The following is a 19,525-nucleotide window of genomic DNA, read 5'->3' on the forward strand; positions in this document are numbered from 1 at the left end:
ATATATGTGATACTTATAATTTATTAGCATTCTTATCTTTGGATGAAAAAATTTGTGTGAAGTTACTGCACACTGTTGAAGTCTGTTAAATAATGGTCCAGATTCACAGACACCTCCGTGATTTTGCTAGTCTATGTGTTAGAAAAATCTATACTTGTGCAAATTAACCTGATTTTAGCAGTGTGTTTAGAATGATGCTTTTATTTTGTATATTGCGTCTTTCTCCTTCAGCCGTGAAATGGATTTGTTAGAAACTTGAGAAATACGTAACAGCTGTTATACAACCAATACACCATGCAAGTTTTGTATGCTAATTCGACGTGACGTTATTCTTTACTGTTGTATAGAGAGAAAATTTAGATTTGAGGCTGCTTAACTAGAAAGGGAGGCCACTGGTGTTTAGAATATAAATCAAGTGTTAGTAATGACACAAATAATCCTTTTATTAGACAAGTAGATGGTCAAGGCTCTCCAGCTTCTTACAAATTAAGAGGCAGATAAACTGGCAGTATAAGTATCTGGAGAGAGTGTTAGTGTTTCTGTAATAGAAATTCATTAATTTTGTGCAACAGTCATTGGTGTTCAGTTTAAATATGTAAACAAATAGAATAGCAGAGAATGGCAAGAATATGTACGTGTTTTAGTATTCTGTATGGATAAGTTATGCCCTCTATACATTTTTAAATGACTTCTAAATTACCGCTTTATAGAGTCATAGTAGACCTGTTTAGTGAGACAATGATCTAGCTTTGTTACAGAGGACAGAAATGTGGCCTGTGCTCCTCAGTTATTCTATTTATATGCTATAAGATAATACTTCTAAATGCTAGTTTTATATGCCATTTATTAATTGGTTATATTTTTGTGATGCAGCTTCACAACGCTGTGGCTGAGATGGAAAAGGAGAAGTTTAACATTCGGAAGAAGCACACAGAAGATATGCAGGAACTGCTTGAGGACACCAACGCTCGTCTTAGCAAAATGGAGGAAGATTATTTGGAACAAATAAAGTCAACTGTAAGTTTTTTGTAAAAATGTCACAACAGAAAGTGTCTCCTGCAGGATTCAATTTTCATGCACTTGAGCAAAAGTGCCCATGAATACTGTTGGGCTGAGAAATTTTTTCAACAGTGCAATTGTGGTTTTTCTCTCTTGGGAGAGAACAGTGTCCTGGCAGCCAGTCCAAGCAAGGACTTTTCCCCCAGATAAAATTCATCAAAGTACAGTGCTTCAGTGTATATTACGTAGATATATATTTGTATTGAAGGATTGTTTCTAGTATTTCTCACTGGTTTTGATTCAAGTTAGCAGAACTTTTGTCTTTGTAGACTATAAAAAAGGATTTATATAGTACATCTGCTTTCATAGATACATGTGACTTATTACTTAGCCACCTCCTCTTTGAATGATCAAATGCTTCTGTTAGATTAAAGATCAAATAATAAAGGAATTTTAAAATAAGTATTATTCTAATTTATGGCATTTGTTTCCTACAATAATTAGAAAAATGTAGGCAGGTGTAATTTGGATTTTGTGCCTGCTATAGAAATGATGTAAAAAGCAAAAAAATTAACAAGTATCCTCAAGAAAGCATCCTGTACTTTTTTTATTAGGATGAGGTATGAAGAAAATTGAATGAGTGAAAAGACAATGTCAAACAAAATTTATTCCTTTATTAATGAATGTTGAATTTAAAAATTAGCATTCAGGTCATGTCATAGGTAACAGTAAATACAGAGAAAAATGGACACAGTCTGTCAGCAAGATTGAATTTAAGAACCATCAAAACTAGACAGATCTTGCTGAGCAGCTTCTGATTTAATAATTAAACAAGGTAGAGTTCAAGGCAGGTCTTAAGATGAAAGACTAGACTGTCACTGGAAATTATTTTCTTTTTTTTCCTCTCTCTCTCTTTCACTCTCCTGATTTTTGTGGGTTGGATTAGGTGGGTTTGGTTTTTTTTTTTTTTTTTTTTGGTTGGTATTTCAGAGTTTCCTCATTCAGAGTTTCACGTTGTCAAGAATGCCATTGCTGTAAGCAAGTGAAATTGGCTGAACAATTTAACTAATACCATAGAACCGATAAGTAGGGTTTTGTCAACTGAAAAAGTATTAACTTCCTTGAGGGGTGGGAGGCCTGGGAGGATTTATGATATTTGACGATATCTTAAGTATGAATTTTTTTTTTTTTTTTTGGTATGTGTGTGGTGGTGGTGTTCTTTACAAAAAAAAAAAACAAACCCAACCCAAAACCAACCAACCAACCAAAAAACCCCCAAAACCCAAAAACCAAACAAACCCCACCTGCCACCCCAGCCCATACTGTGCAGCTGGCTTTGTATTGATGGAAAAGTTTGCTGTACTATGTTCATGAAATATCTTAAGCCACTTGCCAGAGTTCAGGTGACCATTCCGCCTGTGTGAGGTTCTTGCATTACTCCAGCCTCATTTAACAATTCTGTGGCAGTTGGGGCACTGACTTGAGATGGCAGATGTTTGAGTTTTTATTTTACTTTAACAGAGGGTGAAAATACTCTTCCACTTCCCTCGTCTTTGGACCTTTGTTAATATAAAAATAACTATGATACGTATATCCTGGAAGGATAGCTGTGTCTCTTATTTTTTGACTGCAGCCTCCTGAGGAATTCTTCTCTCATTTCCGTGCATATTAACATACATTTAGGGAAGAATGGGAAGTAGTAGAATAGTCTCATGCTACCTGGCTGTTCTCATTCTGCTCATTTTTAAAATTGTTTATGTTGGGAGTTGAAGTTGTTGGAAAAAGATATAGCTTTTGACAGATATTTGTAATTTATTGAAAAGAAATCGCTGTAATTAAGCAAATGATATGGAGAAGTGGATTAGGGAAACACGTATCAGCAGAGGCTTGAGGAATGCGCTCTCAGTCCTGATACGGATTTGGTATATTCCTGAGCACAACACTTTCCTTTTCTGTAATTCACTAATAAAATGGAGATGATGTACTTACTTTACAAGATGATTAGTAAATTATTTGGTTAATATTAGTTAATTGATTTGGAACACAACAAGATAGCACTTGCACTGTTAATGTAGCATTTGTATTATAATCGTTCCTCTTGTATCCTCCAAATCCATAGCAGATATTACTGTATCTTATTGTTTACATCCTTGGATGTGGTTTTGCCAAAGTGTGCACATAAAAGGCAGTTGTTTAAAATCTATAATTCTTTAGCAACCTATGTGTGTTGCTCTTTAGTTTCGAATTTTTTTATATACATATTTTTTTTTTATGTCAACATACGATGGTCATAAAAAGTACTCGGAAGACTATTTCAGCATGAGAAAGCTACACATTTCACTGGATCCTATATATAGTTTAATATGGTTTCTAGCTGACTTTTATAGCTGCTCGTCACCATAATGATCAGTAAAATCTTTTTTTATATATATATAAAAATATAGTTTTTTCCCCAAAAATATTCTTTCCCACATGAGGTTGTAGATATTGCTAGTGCTAATGCACTTGGTGGTTAATGGAAGGTCTAAAAATGCTTGATGTATATTATCATCCGTTACAGTTTTTCATAGAAATACCTGTCTTCTCGCCCATGTTAGAAGATTTGTAGTTTAGAAATCGGTTGCACATACTGTTTTGCTTAGGGGAGAAGACACGTTACTTTGGCGGGGGGTGGGGTGGGTGTGTATTAGACATCCATATTTTGAAGATTTATTTATATTTTATGTACAACATAGAATTGACTGTCATGACTGATGACAGCTTTGCCATTGTAACTCTTGTGTCTCTGGACCACCAAAGAACCTTGTTGCTCTAGGCTACTGAATAACAACAGGGGTATATCCTAATTTATTCTGGTGTTGTCTCAACAATGACCTATTCTTTTAGAACCAGACGGTAAAAAAACTGGAGGCTCGTGTCCAGCAGTTGACTGTTGAAGCTGAAAATAGTAATATACAGCGTCAAAAATTATCTCAAGAAAAGACCGATGCAGAACAACGTTACCAGGCAGTATGCTCTGAACTTCAGGAAATGAAAGCAAGGTAATTAAATAGCAGTTGCTGTTTTTATTGTTGAAGAATATGGAATTTCCAAAAGCAAACAATATTAATTTTATTTCAAGAACTCACTAAATGGTAATTGGCATTAGAAATTTGTCGTGAAAATGTATTAATTGATGTAAAACTCATTTTAGAACTGACCCAAATGACCATCATAAGTAGTATGTTATCTTTCCATTATTTATAAGCATTTCCTTCTGTGAACAACGAGCACGTGGTACAGGCGGACTTGCATACTCTGTAGAATTGATGCTGAGCAGGTAAGATGCCAAAATATGAAAGCAATTTCCATATTCTGTTTGCTTACTACTTGTAGGCACAGCTCACTTCAGAAAGGCAAGGACCATATTATACAGGAATATGAGGAGAACATTCAGCAACTACAAAGTAAATATGATGTTGATATAAATTTTATAAAGCAGGAACATGCTCTCTCTGCTGCTAAGGTATGCTTCCACATATAATAGGCATTAAAATGTTGTTTATTTTTAAGTGGTCTCCTCAGTATAAATGTAATGCTTATGAATAAATCCAAGGAACTTTTCAGTTCCCTAAGTTATTCATGTGCATAAGTTTAGAAAAAAAAAAAGTGAATTTAATTTTGCATTCCCAAATTTGACTGAAAAATCATCTGAAGTTGCCTGATAATTCGGGGGGGGGGTGTGTGGGGTGTGTGTGTGTATGTGCACATACAGGTGGTATTTCAATAGCTGTTTCAGCTAAGGTACAATTAATATGCTGATTTTCTTTGTGCTTCTGTAAAAATTCCATATACCAGAGGACCTCAGCACACTTCAAGGCTTAATGTTTTCATAAGGCCTCTTCGATGAGGGAAAATACTTTTTCCAAAAATAAACTGTCTTGCAGGCCTCTTAATATGGAACATGATGTTAAATATTTATGTGTCTAAGAAATTATTTTTAAATTCTGCAAGCGTATATTCCACCCAAAATGTAATAATTCTGGTTTGTTTCTGTAAAAACATCTATCAGGTTGATATCTACCAATATGCATAGGTAGATACATAGTATATATTTAATATAATTTTTGAGTTAAATAATTGTAGAAAAGGCTCATGTTTTAAATACCATCTGCTAATCCTTAGGACCATAGGATAAATGGGGTCTTTTGCATTTATTTACTGGAATTCTGGGAGCGTTGATGATACTTTACTCCATGTAATTTACAAGGTATTTTTCTTTCTTTCAATTGTTAGTGCCAAGGGGGTTTTTTATTATTAGTTATTGTTTTGTGGTTTTGTTTACATTTCGAAGTTCACCAGATGGACAGAAGTGACATACCCGGAGTTGTAAACTCGTACAGGTTTTTTTCCCAAGTTGGTAATTCTTTCTGATTTCCAGGCACCGTTGAGAAATAAATTTAAAAACGCAAATTAGGTGTCTGTAGAGCTAATGAGGAATGCAACACAAAAATTCCTTCTTCTGTTAAATCCCTACAGGCATCTGATGCAATTGAAGAATTACAGCATAGTCTGTCTCTCTTAAAACAACAGTTACAAGATTCAGAACATCAAAGACAGCAACAGCTGAGGGTGAGCTCTGAATTTCTTACTCAAGAATGACCAGCCCTTTTTCCAGTGATTTGAATGTTTAGATAGCCGTACTAAAATGCACTTATATATAACATGCATCTTTGTATGTATTTTACTCATAGAAATATATAAAGTGTCACCTTATGCTTAAAGGTTGATTTAAAAAGTAGGACTAAAAGAGACCGCTTTATGGGTAAGAGCAGAATTTTCACAGGAACTTTTTGACTGTTTATTGTAATACACAGGTTAAAACAGTATAAATGTGTATCAGTGGACTACAGAGAAGCATGTCAAAGAATTACAGATATATTTCTTTTCCTAAACTGCAAGCATTTTTAAGTTTCAAAATTGTTTTTGTTGCTATTTGACAGTTCAGTTCAATATTCCGTCTTCCCATAGACATTTAAATTAATCCTCCTATCTCAGGATAATGAGTTCCACATCTGTATCATGTATCAATTCGGTTTGAATTTTGGCATCTATTTTTCCTCCTATGTCTTTCATTTCATGGTTGATGTGGTACAGAATAGCATTTTTATAGCTCAGGAAAACAAGTTGCTTTTTCTCTTTAGAAAACGTGAATCATGACTTTTGAGATAGTTTTGTTATGTGTAGTTGTTTTGCTGTTGGTTGAATTTTTTTGTACGTCAAAGAATTTTTTAATGATGATATAAAGTGGATTTTTAGTTTTTATGGACTGTTCTATATAATAGCCAATGTGTGTGTGTTTAATGACTGCTTTGAAATGAAAGAAAACTGTGATTTGTCTATTTAGAATACACATCTCTTCCTTTACAGGATCAAGAATACAAGCTTCAACAGGACAAACTTCACTTGGAGCGTGTATATGAAAAACAGGTAATGTTTTCAGGAAAATATACCATCTTATGCACATTTCCAATTTTGTTGTGTACAGAAGCTAAAGGTTTACATTCTGAAATCCCCAAAGTAGTAAATTTTGGAATCTTAAGCGTTTTGCATGGGTTTGAAAAATAATTGGACACATTCAAGGAAGATTTTAAGTACAGCTATTTAAGTACAGAGATACCGTCTCTGATTCTAAGTACACTTCCTCTTAAAGCACTTTGCAAATACTGTTTACTCTCTTAGACTTTAAACATCAATAGGTTTCAAATTAAACTTCAAGTTTAGTGATGTTATATGTTCAACTCATGCAGTGTTTAGTAAGAGGGTGTGTTAGATGCCTATTTAATTGAAAAGATGTGTTATTTGAACATGTCATTTCCAAATGTGGCAAATTCATAACATAATGAATTGTGATCATAGCTACTTGTCACTTGGTAACAGCATTTGCAACGTGAATTGTAGTGAGTTTTTGGGTTGAGTTAGTGCCTTGTGCTGACTTGAAGTCAAATACTATTTCATTCCAGGATATGTTTTGGTCTAATCCTAGCCTTCATTTGCCTTTTTAGACAAGTCATATTTTTTATGACGTTAGTCTCAAGAAGAGCCTAGGATTGGAATAATATTGCAGGGCAAAATAAAAATATGTTAGCATAATTTGTATATCTTCTAGCTATTGAAGTACAGTGGACATTGGTTTATTGCAATACATCACTTCCTCTGCAGATAAGTACAGATTAAACGTGGCTGGTAGTGTTTCCAGGCACCAAGTCCAAATGCCAACAAATGGCTCACATCTTAAACTTTATGATTCTGGACTGTAAGGTGGATGCATGCGTATTACCTTTCTGCAGTGGTGCCTGTCCTGTGTGAATCCTGAATGAGGTTTGAGGATCATTTGGGAGAATGCTGCTTAGCGTGGGCTAAGAGCATGTCAGCAATCCCTCTCTACCAGTAAGCGCAGCTAGTGCAGTTGTAATGCTGTATCGGTAAACAAGAAAGCAGACCCTTTATTTTTAATAGATAACTTTACAGCAGTTTGCCTAGTCATAAATTGTGATGTAACTCTGTTTTCAAAATCAAATCTTTGAGAAAGGAGGAGAAAAAATACATGTGAACAATCTATGGGTATAAACCCATAAAATAGTGTAGATTGGCCCATAAAATACTAAAACAAGCTTGCCTTCAAGTAAAGGAATCATGAAGTCCCTAGTGCAATCTATTCACTTAAGAACCTACCCATTATCAAATAATCTTTATTAGTCTACAGTGGCTATTGCCTGCTAGGATATTTAAACATCAAACAAATAATAGGTAGTAACCCTGAATGTCTCTGTTTGATTAAATGTGCTTATCTGCTGAATCAGGAACCAGTTAGGCTAAATGGTTTTACAAGCAAAGGAAACACCTGCTTTTTATAAATACTCTACCGCTTGTTTTCCAAACATTCAGCTAAGCGCAAGAACAGTGACAGATTATTCCTGAGAGCCATTCTCGAGCCAGCTGTTAAATATATATAATTTTGCCAGCTTTGGCAGTACCTTCTTTACTCTCTGATAGACAGTCCATCGGTTTGGAGGCTCTTTCAAACCAACCAAGTATTCAGAATTCCACGTGGTAAACACCTACATGGAACTGCTTACGGTAGAGAATCTCTAAATTTGTTTCTTCATTGGACTATACTTTCATGCTTCCGACTATACACTTAGTAAAACACGTTTTTCTTTATTGTAGTGACTTAGTAGCATGTAACATTGCAAATGATTGTGGGTGAGTAAAGGATTTCCTGTGCTCCCCATCCGGTAAAGAAAAACGTGCTTAGTATGTCACATCGCCACATTGTTACTTGAGCAATCCTAAAAGCAAAACAAACTCTTGCACTTAATCTGCCTTTGGCAAAAAGTGTTATGAAAACCCATGGCTTGGATCATGCCTGGGAGGTTGCTAAATTCTGAAGCTGCTTTCCTCTCTTGATCCAGAAGCACCAGAGAAAAGAATTCTTCATAAAAACGTCTATTCCTGGTTGGTGAATTTAGGAAGTGGGAGTCAGATTTTGTTCGATGTTTTTTGCGACTCTGTTGCTTTATAGGGAGGGAGGTACTTTCTCAGATTGCTAGGTTGTGTTCCTTGTGAGGTCTTGAAAGTTGCCATTTTCATTCTGCATTGTTTAAATACTAATAGGAATTAAAATAGTATTTCAAAATTAAATGGTAACTAAAATATACTGGGAAAAATACAAACATTTAGAGGAGAATTAAAGGGCCTCAAAGTTTTTGGAACGATATTTTTAGGATGTTTATGTAAGAGGTCTGTTTGTCTCGTTTTTGTGTGCAAATGTCTTTTAAAATATGTGTATAGATATTGCCTGGTGTAATGGCAGTTGCATGGAGGAGAATTACTTGGAAATGCACAGTGAGCTTGGGGAAATGGACAGGAGAGGGATAAGCAATGTGGCCGAGTGAAGGCGAAAGGTGAGGGACGCCGTGAGGTTAGACAGTAGTGATCCTCTGCTGTGTACTGAGGTCGCGTTTAGTGACGTGGAAGATTTTTACGCTGCAAGATTATTCAAAGTGAACACATATACTGACGCTGGTCTAGGTAAGAGATGATGGGGAAGAGACAGGAAGATGACGGGGGCAGCTTTTTTCTGTTGTGCGAGGATGCAGAGGCTTTCGGGCTGCACTAGGATTGATTTCTTGCCACATCCATTGGCGTGACAGCTGACTGATTCCTCTGGATTCACACTGTATTGTAAGCAGCACGCGGTCACACTTTCCTATGGAATGATCGTTGTTCGTGAAGGTGCTCTATCATTTTAGAGCGGTGTCTGCGCTTTTTGTGGGTTTGTTAGTTGTGCGCTTATACAAGAGTGCCACACCCCTGCATTTCCAAATGGCGTTTTTAATGGCTGGATGCAAAATGGAAAAATGGAAAGTTTTCTCTAATGATTCAAGCGCTCTGGTTTGATTTTGCTGGGTCAGAAGTTCATTAGTACTAAACCACTCTTCCTCAAAGTTTTACTTTTCTTAGGAGTATCTACCCTCAGCTAGTTAATGCTTGAGTATGTATTATTCTAAAGTAATGTTATTTACTATCATTATGTTTGGTATTTTCGTTGTAAGAATTAATAAAAAGTAGTTCACTTTGGTTATTCACAAATTGGTAAGTAGGAACTCTGCACCATAGAATACATGTCATTTTAGGCAGGTTTTTATGTGCTTTCCTGTATTTATCTAAAGAAAATCTATTTCTTTTTATGTATTACTGATATTTCTTTATTCTAGAGAATAATATTCCTTCTAAGAAGAAACATAGCTCTAGTGGCTATATTCTCATACTTTATCTCTCTGTTAATCCTTATTCTTACATTTTATGTGATTTTAGAAATATATAGGTGTTGTCTACATCAGTGCAAAAGAAGTATGCAAAATAAATAGTTTTTATAATTTAAAATAACTTTTTTTTTTTTTTAATCAGACTTTATTTTAGCTAAAATGGTATTTTTTTTCCTTCAAATGGTAGATTCATGTCATCCGGAATGATCTTGATAAAGAAAGAGGGGATGCTCAAAAGAAAATTCGCAAACTGGAAGAGACTTTGAAGTAAGTGAATATGGAATAATTGTTGAACCATCCCCAACATTTTAGTCAAATTTATTAAATAAACTTATGCTTTGTTTCATCTAACTGCCTTCCTATAATTTGTCTGGGTTATCTTCCCATTGTAAAGCTACATCTTCAGGGCTCTAGTCAGCCATAAAGATTAAAAAAGCAAAGCGAGAACCAAGCTACCCAAATTTGTTGACTTTCAAGTGGTAGGAATAAAGCAGAATTGAAGTTAGTGATGTCAGCTGGTCTTGCCCTGTCAAATAAATGAAACTGGCTTCAATTTAGAATGGATACATAATAGGCAAATAATTCAAACTAAAGACTAGTTGCTCTGGACTAATTTAGAGGCATAAATTTGAAAGATGTATTTGTTTAAATTATATTTTAACTTGATTTAGTATCTGATGTTTGTGATTTTTTTTTTTTTTTAATATCCATAGATTACAACTTTAATATGGATTTTTCCTCTTTGATACCACACTTTTTTGTGTGAATACTTATTTTTCCAATGTAGCTAAGGCTCAGAGAAATGGCCTGCAGCAAACAAAAGACACTTTTCATTAACTAACTTGGAACAGCTTTTTTGCTGACCTTGAACATAAAAAAAACTAATCAGGATGCAAGAAGTTTGATGTTTTCCGAGTGGAGGAGTGGTTCACATAGAGCAGATGCACATATGACAAGATTGACTCTTGTTGTGCTGCTTCCATTTTTGATTATGTAAAATATTATTTCCATATGTTTATCCAGTTTAAATTCAAAGTTATGGAAATAATTTCTAGGGAAAACAGATTATTCTGAAACAAACCAGAAGTTATTTGCTAAAACTACTCAGTTAAATGTTACCATGTATCTTATCTAGACTGCTGGAGGCGTTGTGAAGATACTTGCATTCAATAAAAGTCACAGGGCTGAAGTCTGTATTCCTTTATTTCTATAATCTCTTAGGTATTTGGCATAAATAGAGACTATATTAAATCACTACAGACATTAATAAAAATTCTAGCTTTTAATCTTTAAATTATTTACACTGACTATTATTTATAATGTTAGGGAGATTGAATTGTTATCAACTAAACTGTTGATACCACCATGTGGGTGCTGTCAGTGCAGAGTAAATGCCGTAGTGCTCCGCTTCAGGCAGGTATTTGTGAAGTGGGTTAGTGTGCTGCGGATTTTGAACTTTTTAGTTAACAGCGCTGTGCTGAGAAGCTCTGTAGATAGCTGAGGAGGTCTTCATTTAGTTCAGATATTCCCTAGCTGTAATTAAGCTTAGGTTAAATGTTTGGGTTAGTTGGGTTAGAGTAAGGATTTGAAAGACTAAAGTTTCAAGAGCCCAGTTGACGGGTGGATGCTCCAGGGCCCACAAATTAAGATGACGTTGGCGGAGGCTGGTCCCAACCTTGTGCTTTGCGTGAGTCGGTCCTTTGGCCACAACGGAGGCTGGGTCAGCCTCTGGGATCTGAGAGCCCTGGAGACTGGATGACAGCTTAAAAGTATGTCTGGACTATTTCCCCTACAGCAAGTGATTAATACCTATTCCCGGTTTTCAGAGTGTCTTCTAATACAAGCTACTTTACTCATATGTAGAGTACTTTTTCCAGGTTGCTTCCATGTTCTATGGCACTCTGCTCCTGTTATGCTTTTTTATTTTATTTTATTTTATTTTTATTCAGGGTGTTGAAAATAATGTAGCAATTTCTAATATTAGTTTAATATATCGGTCTCCTAATTTAAAATGGAAAATGTTTTAATTTTGGAGATAGCTTACTCTTTGATAATGATTCTATACTACTGTTCTCTTGGTTGTTTTATACCTGTGATTTGGGGTTAGTTTTAAGATTAGTAATGGAATTAGTAATGCTAATAAGGAATTATTTTGTAATTGAATAGAAATAAAAATGAGCTTTCATCCTTGTTTTTGTCTGGATGGAGACAGAAGATGGCAGAATCATCGGGGTGGATTTGTGCTCCTAAAGGTTAAAAACGTTGTATCTACAGAAATGCAGTGCCTTAGTCTAAGCCCAGCATATATTCTGCTGGCCGGTTCTTCCAGATTTCAGCTCTGGTTCAAAACCTCTGCATCTTGCATCTGCACGTTTCTGACCATGGATGTGTCAGTGCATGTGAGTGTTAAGAACAAATGCACACACCCAGTGTAGAGAAACTGCTAATCCCGCAAGGCTGACTTTCTGGAAACCAGGCCATTAATTTAGTACCAATGTTTCTGGACAACGTTAAGATTTTTACGTGTCTGTGTTTATATATGATATGTACATAAGTAATACATAACAAGCAGTAATAATTTTGTGTCAGAAATGGATGGCTTCCTTATGGCTTTTTTGTTCCCACTGCTGCAAAAATCAGTCCTTTTAAGTCTCTTGCTATTAATATGAATCCACAAGATCTAATGTTTTATGTGAAAATGCTTTATTTTTCTGTATTTCTTTAACTATTTGCAGAGTCAAATTAAGTTATTACAAGCTAAGGCAGACACAGTAAACCTTTAGAACACAACCTTATCTTCCTCGAGATGGGTGAAAGTATAGTTCACCATCTTCAATAGAAACGATGCCTTGTGGAATTGCAGCTCAGAACCCAGTAGTAGGTGCATCAGTGATTTCTCATGAACTGCTTTGATCTGAATGCACTTTGATGCTGAAATGGCCACAGGATTATATCTTGAGTAGTCAGCTGCAAACACATAGAAAGGGAAGTGGCAGGCATTTTGGTGGGCTTTTTAATTATTATTGTTATTATTTTTCCAGTGGTGTGACAGCAAACACTGCTGTTGCAGTTTCAAATAATGTCCACGTAGATGCGTAATGAAAGTGATGAGAGACATTGTGTGCAATAGTAAAATCCACATTTCTAAAAGTATCTTTCGCTTCAAATAAATAGTGTTGCCAGAGTTTTAATACTGAATACGTGTTTACAAAGTTTATGGAATGGTTTTTTTTTTATTCTTCTAAAGTTTATGGTGGAAATCTCTGTCAAAGCCAAATCTTTAGCAAAAGAATTGCTCTAAGACTCATGACTCTTGGTTGTGACTTGTAGATATAAATTTTATATTTAGTTTAGCAATGCATGTCACAGGCATTGCCTAATAGCAAAAGTGACTACAGGAAGTGCTCCAAGGATTTTTCTAGAATGTCATTTAAACTGCATTTATATAATAACAAAGCATTCTTAAAAAGCTTCTGTGTAATTACTTGGGGGGAAAGGTTGCTTCTCTAATCCCTTTAGTTTGGTTGCATAAGATACGTCATGAGAGTGGGTTACAAATAGGCTAAATCTCTGTGGTTCTTATCTCTTTTATTTTAAGTAGAGGAATAGAAAATAAAGAGGTACAGTTATGTTGCAATTTGCCACGCTACAGACTGAGTTGAATACCACAGAAAAAAATTAAGAAAAAAATCTGCATCCGTTTGTTGCTGAAGAAATTACATGGAAGAGAAAGAAAGGGTCTTGCTGACTTTATACAACGCTGTTACCCAGAGTAGCTCTCAACATGAGCTGTTGTGTCTTGCTCTGTGAAATTTGGGCACCTGTTTATTAAAAATATTTATTTTGCCTTTGCTAATATTTTACTATCCAATTATTTCATAATTTTAGTTTACTAGGCTGTAGGGAAATATTTCCTATTTTATTGAAGAATTGAAATATAGAAGCGTAGAGACTTGTGGCAGTTTAGGGAACTGGAAACAGCCATGGCCTTGATGTCATTTAAAACTGAGGCTCGGGCATGTGTGTTAAAGCCTCTTTGACTGTTTTTACTCTTATTTCTATTTCAGTGATCATTTTTGAAGCAACTTTACTTACCTGATCTGCACTTGAGTAATGTTGCCAACAGTGGTATTGCAGGTGGAGGATTTATGCCCTTTTCTAAAGACCTAACACAGAGTTCTAAAGAGCTCTTTTCCCCAATAAATAATTGTGGTTTTAAAATGTTTAAGTATTTAAGCTCCCTTCAGTTTGGACCTGTTCTGCACATTCTCTGGCTGTGAAGACTCTTGCTGTGTCTATAAGCAGCAGTTTTTAGTAAATATCTGTCCCAATTACTAAACAAAAGCTCTAAGGTTGTATCTAACTTGTTTTCATAAAATGATGCAAGCATTCTGAGCTGTTAATGCTTTAGTCAGTTTGATGTGTCGATCACAAATGTTGGATTATATTTCTTTTCAACAGAAGGTGTACTAAGTAATGACCTCTATTGATATTAGCCCTCAAAGAACAGGGCGAACTCTAGCCCTCTCACTACAGAAATGTTTAAAGACATACTGAAGGTACTATTTTAAAAAAAAAAAAAAAAAAATTTCCTTTTTTACTGTTTCTTTTGGTTCCAAAATAGCATTGTAAACTACAGACAACAGTCTTCCTAGTCATTGCAAAAATGCCACAAATAATTATAGTAGTAATTTCATGAAACGCCAGTGAGAGTGCATGCTCAGCAAGGACCCTGGAGATAAGTGTGTATTATGTTCACAATGTAAATATTCAGAATTTAATGTTACCGAGGTAGTCATAGCAATGATCCCAGAGGCTTCCCGTGGAAGTATCGCTGCTCTGTGCCAGGCGTTACTTGCAGCCAGCAGAAGTGCCTATACTTTAAGGCTGGCCTCATTTATTTGCTGCTAAACAGAGTAACTTAGAATAGTGTTGCTTAAGATCAGAGGTAAAAATCTCTTTTACGATCCAAAGAAAGAGCAGAATAGCCATGTGCATTATTGGTATTTATATACTCCATCAGTGTACGAGGTCTAACTGCCAGCTTGACCGACATCAAGGAGGAGATCTGGTGTACAGGAGGAAATGTTAGTTTTACAGCATTTAGTTTGAAGTTCATTATATGTTATTAGAATCATAGAATCATTAAGGTTGGAAAAGACCCTTAAGATCAAGTCCAACCGTAAACTGTAAAATATACTATTAGTAATAATAGAGAAAAAAATAAAGATGAAACAGTAAAGAAGGGAGGATTTGATTGTATAAGTAGTTGCGTAGTTACAGGTTTTTTGAAGTGTGAATATAGCATATATTTAGACCACCTCAGTTGTAATGTGGCTTGGCTTTTGCCACTTCCATTCTGGAGTCCATAATAGTTTTATGACTGCATAGACGTATAAAGTTTGTCTGGTTTGAGACGAAGATTTTGGACTGAACTATAAACACACGTAATAGCTGAGGCTGTTATCATCTGTCACCTGCATGGAAGTGCAGACCACCTTGCTGCTGCTGGTTTCTCAGCATAATGGTTGTGATCGGTCTCCCATACTGGAAATAACTATGGGATCTGATTTAACGCTTTCGCGTGCCTCGTACACAAATTAATATTTCATTATACTACTGAAGTACCGCTTTTCTGAGTCCTTGTTCTTCTGTTCTGCAGTGTGATTGAAGGAAACAGTTTTTAAAAAGTCATGTTAGGAGAAATGAACTGAACTGTTACCTCTACAGGTGCAGACGTTGTAATTGAACATTGAAGTGTCAAGGAACGCGTGCGCACTCTTTACAGTTAAATGCCTCATAACATTCTTCCTCTCAATCGTTGCCTTTTTGGTGTTTTGTTTTTGTGTTTTTTTTTTTTTTTTTTTAACCCTGCCTGCGGAGCCAAATCTCAGCACTTTGCAAGTGGTGATGATACAGAGCAAATGTTTAGCAGCTGGTTTATTGAAAGTCACTTAATAAAATTATTTGTTTACATAAGAAACTGGCAACACCTCTTCTCTCCATTGCTTCTCTACCCCTCATCTGAACTTGTTTAAAACTCTTCTGGGGAAGAAAGCGGGGCTAAACTTTCCAGAAACCAACAAAGCCGTTCCTGTCTATTAGCAGATTTGTATTTTTACAACAGATTCTAAGGCGCGCACGTGCAGTTTTCACAGTATTTTGTGATTCGGTTTAGACAGCAGACCAAAATGTTTCAAAGCCTTTTCGACTGAAGGCATGGTATGAAGATGATGCACGTAGGTGTTCAATAAAATCCAGAAATAAAAGTACTTGTGTACATGCACATATTTTCTCTGGGAATCCTTGACATGAGAATTAAGGGAAAGAAATTGGTTTCTCTTTGGGGATGGTGCCGTGCAGTTTCCTCACTGTAGACTTAAAAAGACTTATTTCATTGCTTTTCCCAACGTGATAGCTGTGTCAGTCCTTTATACCTCCACATGCTGGTGCTGGACTCTCCTATTTCAAGGGGCTTTGTGAAGTGTAGTTCAGTGATGCTAATATATATTTTAAATTTCAGTTTTTGTAGTACTAGTTATTACTAGGTTTTGTTTCATAGAACGTATCTGATAAAAATGCATTTGCACTTGTATTTACTAAAACAAGTTGGAAAAATGTTGTTTTGGGAAAGAAATAACAATTTTTTCATACCAGTTATTCTACTTGAAATCTTAGTCATTTCTTTATTCAAAGGGCTTCTGCTTGTCAGCTCCTAGTATGGTTTGCCAGTCATTTGGTTATTCCCTTCTGAATTGTTTGGTCCCTACCTGACATCGTCACAAGATACATGGAGCAATGGAGCTCTTCTCAGGTTTGTCCTGAGGTTTTATACTTAGTGCTGAAACTTGTAACGCCTTAGGAGAATGGCTTTTATATCACACTTACTCAAAAGCAGAAGCTAGTGGCAGTACGTTCTGCACAAAGAAATCTAGTTATAATTGTTCTGCAACTTCAGCCTGAATGCCTGACAAAAGGGATGCCGGGATTGCAGCTACCCGGAGGTTGGGTACGTTCCCATCTCCTCTCGTTTTTACATCCACAGGGCTTCGGTCTGGTTTGGACTATGGTGCAGTGGAATGATTTGAGTTTATGTGATCCTGTTATCGTGCTGCCCTGCGTGTATTTTTTTTTTTCCCCTCTCTGTTCTGAGACTCCTTGTCCGCCTCCAGCAGGCGTTCTGCCTGGTGCTTTCCAAAGTTCCCCTGTGTTGGTGAAATGGGGACAAGACAAAAATGGGAACAGGGCAAGATGGTCACTTGCAGAATCTCTGTTCTACTTTTTCCTGCAGCGATGGCTGCGTAATGACTCATTTTTCATTGTATAGCTTTCTTTGACATACAAGCAGAAGGCCCAGATTTGTTTGGTCTGAAAGGCTCTTTTTGCTTTGTTCAGAATACGTGAAAATGTATCAATTTTTAGCACCAAAAGTTCTGTGTAAGTGTCTTTTAGTCTTTGAGATCACTAATCTTTGCAAAATTCCTATGGCTTTTATATAATTTTTCTTTTCTCTGTATTATGATAAAAGGGACAATGTAAAAGAAATGAGGGGACTTAAATCTGAGAGAAATAAATGGTATATGTAATGCTTCTGAGCTAACAGAGGGAAACATGAAGGCAAGGATAAATAAAAACGTGAAAATAAATGGCAGAAGGAGATAGAATAAATAGCAGTGACTATAACTTCATTTTGTTTTGCAGGTTACAGTTGCATAATTTTGCATTTACTGTTACGTTGGATCCTAATATTTTTAAAAAAGTTAAATTTGGACTTTCCAAATATACAGGAATTGTATTTTTAAAAATCTGTGAGATGTAGTGGATTTTGAGAATTTAATGATACCAAACCATCTGAGAATTTCTTTTTAAACAGCTTCTTCAGAATAGGATTGTATGGATTATATTGTACGGACTTCCTGTAGCGGTGGATGTCATAAATGCCACTGCACACAGAAAAATACAACTGCATGATAATCATCAATATGATGATAAATAAATAAATGGAGTGATAGCTTTAACCACAAGTTGATTTTTTTTCCTTTCTTGCCCCTCGAAGTTGAATCCAGATTCTGAATAATTACTTAGCGTTGTTAATATTTTTAGGATAATTGCCTACGCGTAGCTGTTTTCCTGTAGTTAATTCCATTTTTCCTTGAAAATGAAGTATTTGTGCATGGAAGAATTCTTGTAGGAATGGAAAAGCTATTACTATTTAAAGCCGGAAATAATTAAAGAAATATGAGAAGGCATTGTCTTTAATTCCAAATGTTGCAATAAAGAACATTGTTAAGAATTTATACTTATGTTCATTGTATTCATCATTCTCTCTTATTAAAATGTTTAGTGTTGTCTTGTTGCAACAGTTGCGATATGACGAAAAACGCAAACTTTGTGATTTAAAACCAGTGGTAACGTGAAGTGGCTGAAGAGTTTGAATATAATTTTACTCTTTAAAACAGGGCTGTGTGGTTTTTTTGGTGGGTTGGGTTTTCTTTTCTCCTCTAAGCATCAGTGGAAAACCAGCCAGCTGTTCTCCACTTGGTGCTCTGTTTGAGCATCTGAAACCTTTTAGAGCAAAACCAGTCAAAGTTTCCAGCATATTGTAAACATTCCTTTAGCCCTGGTGAACATGCTGACATAACCCTCACTCTAGGGGGCACAATGTAAAGTATGAACAGAGAACCAAAAAATGTGGTAGCTTTATTTAATAGTCTCACTTAAAAGAAAAAATAAAGTGTTCTATTAACTATTTACAGCCTTTCATTTTCTTTCACCAGTTTCTCTGGAGACCTACTGGCAATAATGAAATATGTATTTAAAGGAAAGCTTCAGTTGTACAAAAAAAATGTAACAGTTCATTTTTAATCCTTGTCTATGGGACTGCTATGTCCCTCAAGATGGCTATAGAGATATCACAACATCTTCCTAATGATACCAACTATGAAAATGTTCAATGTAATGTATAGCTGTATGAAATGAAAAGTATTGCCTTGTGAGGCGAACAGCATCAGTGTATCATGCTATAACGCTTAGGTTAACTGCTGTAAATTGCTATTCTCATAATTAATGTAGTTGAGGGCTACAGATTTTGACCTCACTAAATGAATATAACAGTAGTTAACACAAATGCCGGAATTGTTTCCTTATTATGCTGAAAGGCTTCCCTTTCACATGAGCGTATCTCTTAGATTCAGTGCCATATATTTCAAGACTATATAGTGCCCAAAACATTGATGAAATGAGAAGAGCCTTCAGTTGGCTAAAGAAAGTCTTACAGATGATTGACTTCAATTACTGATTTTTAATATGCATGAAGTGTTTCAGGCTGTCACCTTTTCTGGGTCCATTAACTATCTATAAAAATAGTACAAGGAATGACTTTGTTCCTTTGTTGTTGTTGCTAGGTGATTATGATTGCTAAACTTCAATTACACTTGGTAATCTTAAGTTTACTTTTACATTTTACATGCTTTGTACAACTTTCCTCCAGCTTCATCAACAACACAACCAACCTGCATTGAGGAATTAAAGTTAATATATCAAACAGTAGGGGTTTTTTTGGGTTTTTTTTTCAGTAAAAGTGAAAACCCATGTCCACCATACCAGCATCATAGAAGAAAGAAATTGATGGGTTAAGTAGATACTCATCACTCTTCAGTATTGAGTTACTATATTGTCTGTTGCAACATGGATATTACTGTTGTGAATCCTAAACT

The 19,525-nt window shown here is 35.6% G+C and overlaps 1 protein-coding gene across 1 annotated transcript in view; it reads left to right on the forward strand.

The window, feature by feature from the left end:
* Positions 1-19,525, forward strand: part of CEP112 (centrosomal protein 112) — a 182,915-nt gene that overhangs the window by 40,319 nt on the left and 123,071 nt on the right. Inside the window, exons 12-17 of the mRNA XM_075719938.1 lie at positions 874-1,017; positions 3,886-4,040; positions 4,375-4,504; positions 5,518-5,610; positions 6,409-6,468; positions 9,997-10,076. Of these exons, the coding sequence (XP_075576053.1) occupies positions 874-1,017; positions 3,886-4,040; positions 4,375-4,504; positions 5,518-5,610; positions 6,409-6,468; positions 9,997-10,076 (662 nt within the window). The remainder of the gene's footprint in view (positions 1-873; positions 1,018-3,885; positions 4,041-4,374; positions 4,505-5,517; positions 5,611-6,408; positions 6,469-9,996; positions 10,077-19,525) is intronic.

This window comes from Pelecanus crispus, chromosome 12, assembly GCF_030463565.1.
Source record: "Pelecanus crispus isolate bPelCri1 chromosome 12, bPelCri1.pri, whole genome shotgun sequence".
In the NCBI taxonomy this organism is placed as follows: Eukaryota; Metazoa; Chordata; class Aves; order Pelecaniformes; family Pelecanidae; genus Pelecanus; species Pelecanus crispus.